This window comes from Lepidothrix coronata, unplaced genomic scaffold (assembly GCF_001604755.1).
Source record: "Lepidothrix coronata isolate B3197 unplaced genomic scaffold, Lepidothrix_coronata-1.0 Scaffold329, whole genome shotgun sequence".
In the NCBI taxonomy this organism is placed as follows: Eukaryota; Metazoa; Chordata; class Aves; order Passeriformes; family Pipridae; genus Lepidothrix; species Lepidothrix coronata.
This window is the reverse complement of record NW_016690509.1, coordinates 375,720-377,481: the sequence shown is the minus strand read 5'-3', so window position 1 is coordinate 377,481 and position 1,762 is coordinate 375,720. Positions and strand designations below refer to the sequence as shown.

Genomic DNA, 1,762 nt, shown 5'->3' with positions numbered 1-1,762 from the left:
CACCCTGCCCCTGTCCTCATGCCCCCCTCCAGCCCCCCCCCCCCCCCCCCCCCCCCTCCGCCCCCCCCCCCTCCCCCCTCCCCCCCCGGCACCTCCATTCCCCCATCTTGGGCACCCCATTTGCCCCCATCCAGACTCCCCCATGACTCATCCTGACATCCCAGTACTGCAGCCCGGCCCCCCCCCCCCCCCTCCAGCCCCGGCACACTCATTCCCCCATCTTGGGCACCCCATTTGCCCCCATCCAGACTCCCCCATGACTCATCCTGACATCCCAGTACTGCAGCCCGGCCCCCCCACTCCTCCTCCAGCCCCCCATGCCCTAAACCAACCCTTCCACTCCCCTCCTGCCCCACTACCCATTCCCCCCATGCCCCATGTCAGCACCGCTGTACCCCTTCCTGCCCACTGTACCCCCATTACGTCTGGGGCCCCCATTCCCTCTCCCGACCCCCCCACGTCCCTCTCCCGACACCACGTGTCCCACTCTCGACGCCCCTATAACCTCCTCCCGTCTCCTCCATGCCCCTTCCAGACACCCCCATACCCCGTACCGCCACCCCCCCAGCTTCTCCCGATCCCCAGTGTCTCCGTGACCACACGTGCCCCCTCCCGGCCCCCCAGTTCCCACCGCTGACCCCCCTATAAAACCCTTCCGATCTCCCTTGCCCCCTCCCGGTGCCCCCCGGCCCGTACCCTCCCGGCCGCTCCCCGCTCCACCCCCTGCCCCGCGTACCCCCCGTTCCCCCCGGAGCGTCCCGGAGCCCCTCTCCCCGTACCCTCCGGGCCGTTCCCGCTCCGCCGCCCCCGCCGCGCCCCGACCCCCCCGCCCGGGGCTATTTTTACCCGGTCGGGGGCAGGTGCCGCCTTCACTCACCGCCCACCCGCGGGGCACGCGTGGGGTCAGGCCGGACACAGGGGCGCGGCTGGGGAGGGGGGGACGCGCCGACACGCCCACCCGGACAGCGGCGACGACCCCAAAGGAGCCCAAGGGGTGACACGTGGGGCCCGCGCCGTGGGGGCCCGGGGGGACACAGGGGACACCTCGGGCAGGGACAGGGAGACCTGGGGGTCACAGGAACGCGGGGGAGGTGGGAGGACACACGGGGCACGCGGGGGAACACGGCGGGACGCGGGGCTCACGGGCGACACGGAGGGACATGGAGGGACGTGGAGGGACACGGAGGGACGTGGAGGACACGGGGAACGCCGGGGGCAAAGACTCCAGGGGGGACATGGGGCACACAGGGACAGCCCGGGCAGGGCGGCGGGACACGGTAGGGACCCAGAGCGGGGGACAAGAGGTGGGGAACACGGAGGGTCCCAAAGGCCGCGGCGACCCCCGGACTGTCCCGGGGACGGTCCCGGTGGTGGCCACGCCCCCTCGTCTTGGCCACGCCCTCTCCGGCCTGGCCACGCCCCAGCGGGGCAAAGGCCGGGCAGAGCGCGAGCCTTTCCCTCCCGCCGCCCCGGCCGCCGGCGTGGCCGCGCCCTCCCCCCGCGATGCCCAATCAGCGCTCGGGGCGCACGGCCGGTCCCGCTTTCCTCTGCTCTCGATTGGCCGGTGCCGGCGGCGGGGCGGGGCCACCGCGCGGGTGGGCGGAAGCGCGGCGCCCACGTGGTTCCTGCAGGGTCCGGGCGGAACCAGGGGGTCGGACGGGACCGAACCGAGCGGGGCCGGGCCGAGCGACACCGGGATCGGGATCGGGGCCGATCCGGGCCGGTGCCGGCCGCCATGGACCCGCTGCGGGCACAGCAGCTG

General features: G+C 74.3%; 1 protein-coding gene across 1 annotated transcript in view; it reads right to left on the bottom strand.

Moving 5' to 3' along the window:
• Positions 1-1,737, bottom strand: part of SMTNL1 (smoothelin like 1) — a 4,637-nt gene extending 2,900 nt beyond the window's left edge. The window contains exons 1-2 of the mRNA XM_017838225.1: positions 1,530-1,737; positions 878-1,065 (exon numbers count right to left, since the gene is read on the bottom strand). Coding sequence (XP_017693714.1) covers positions 878-1,065; positions 1,530-1,737 — 396 coding nt within the window. The remainder of the gene's footprint in view (positions 1-877; positions 1,066-1,529) is intronic.
• Positions 1,738-1,762: the final 25 nt, after the last annotated feature.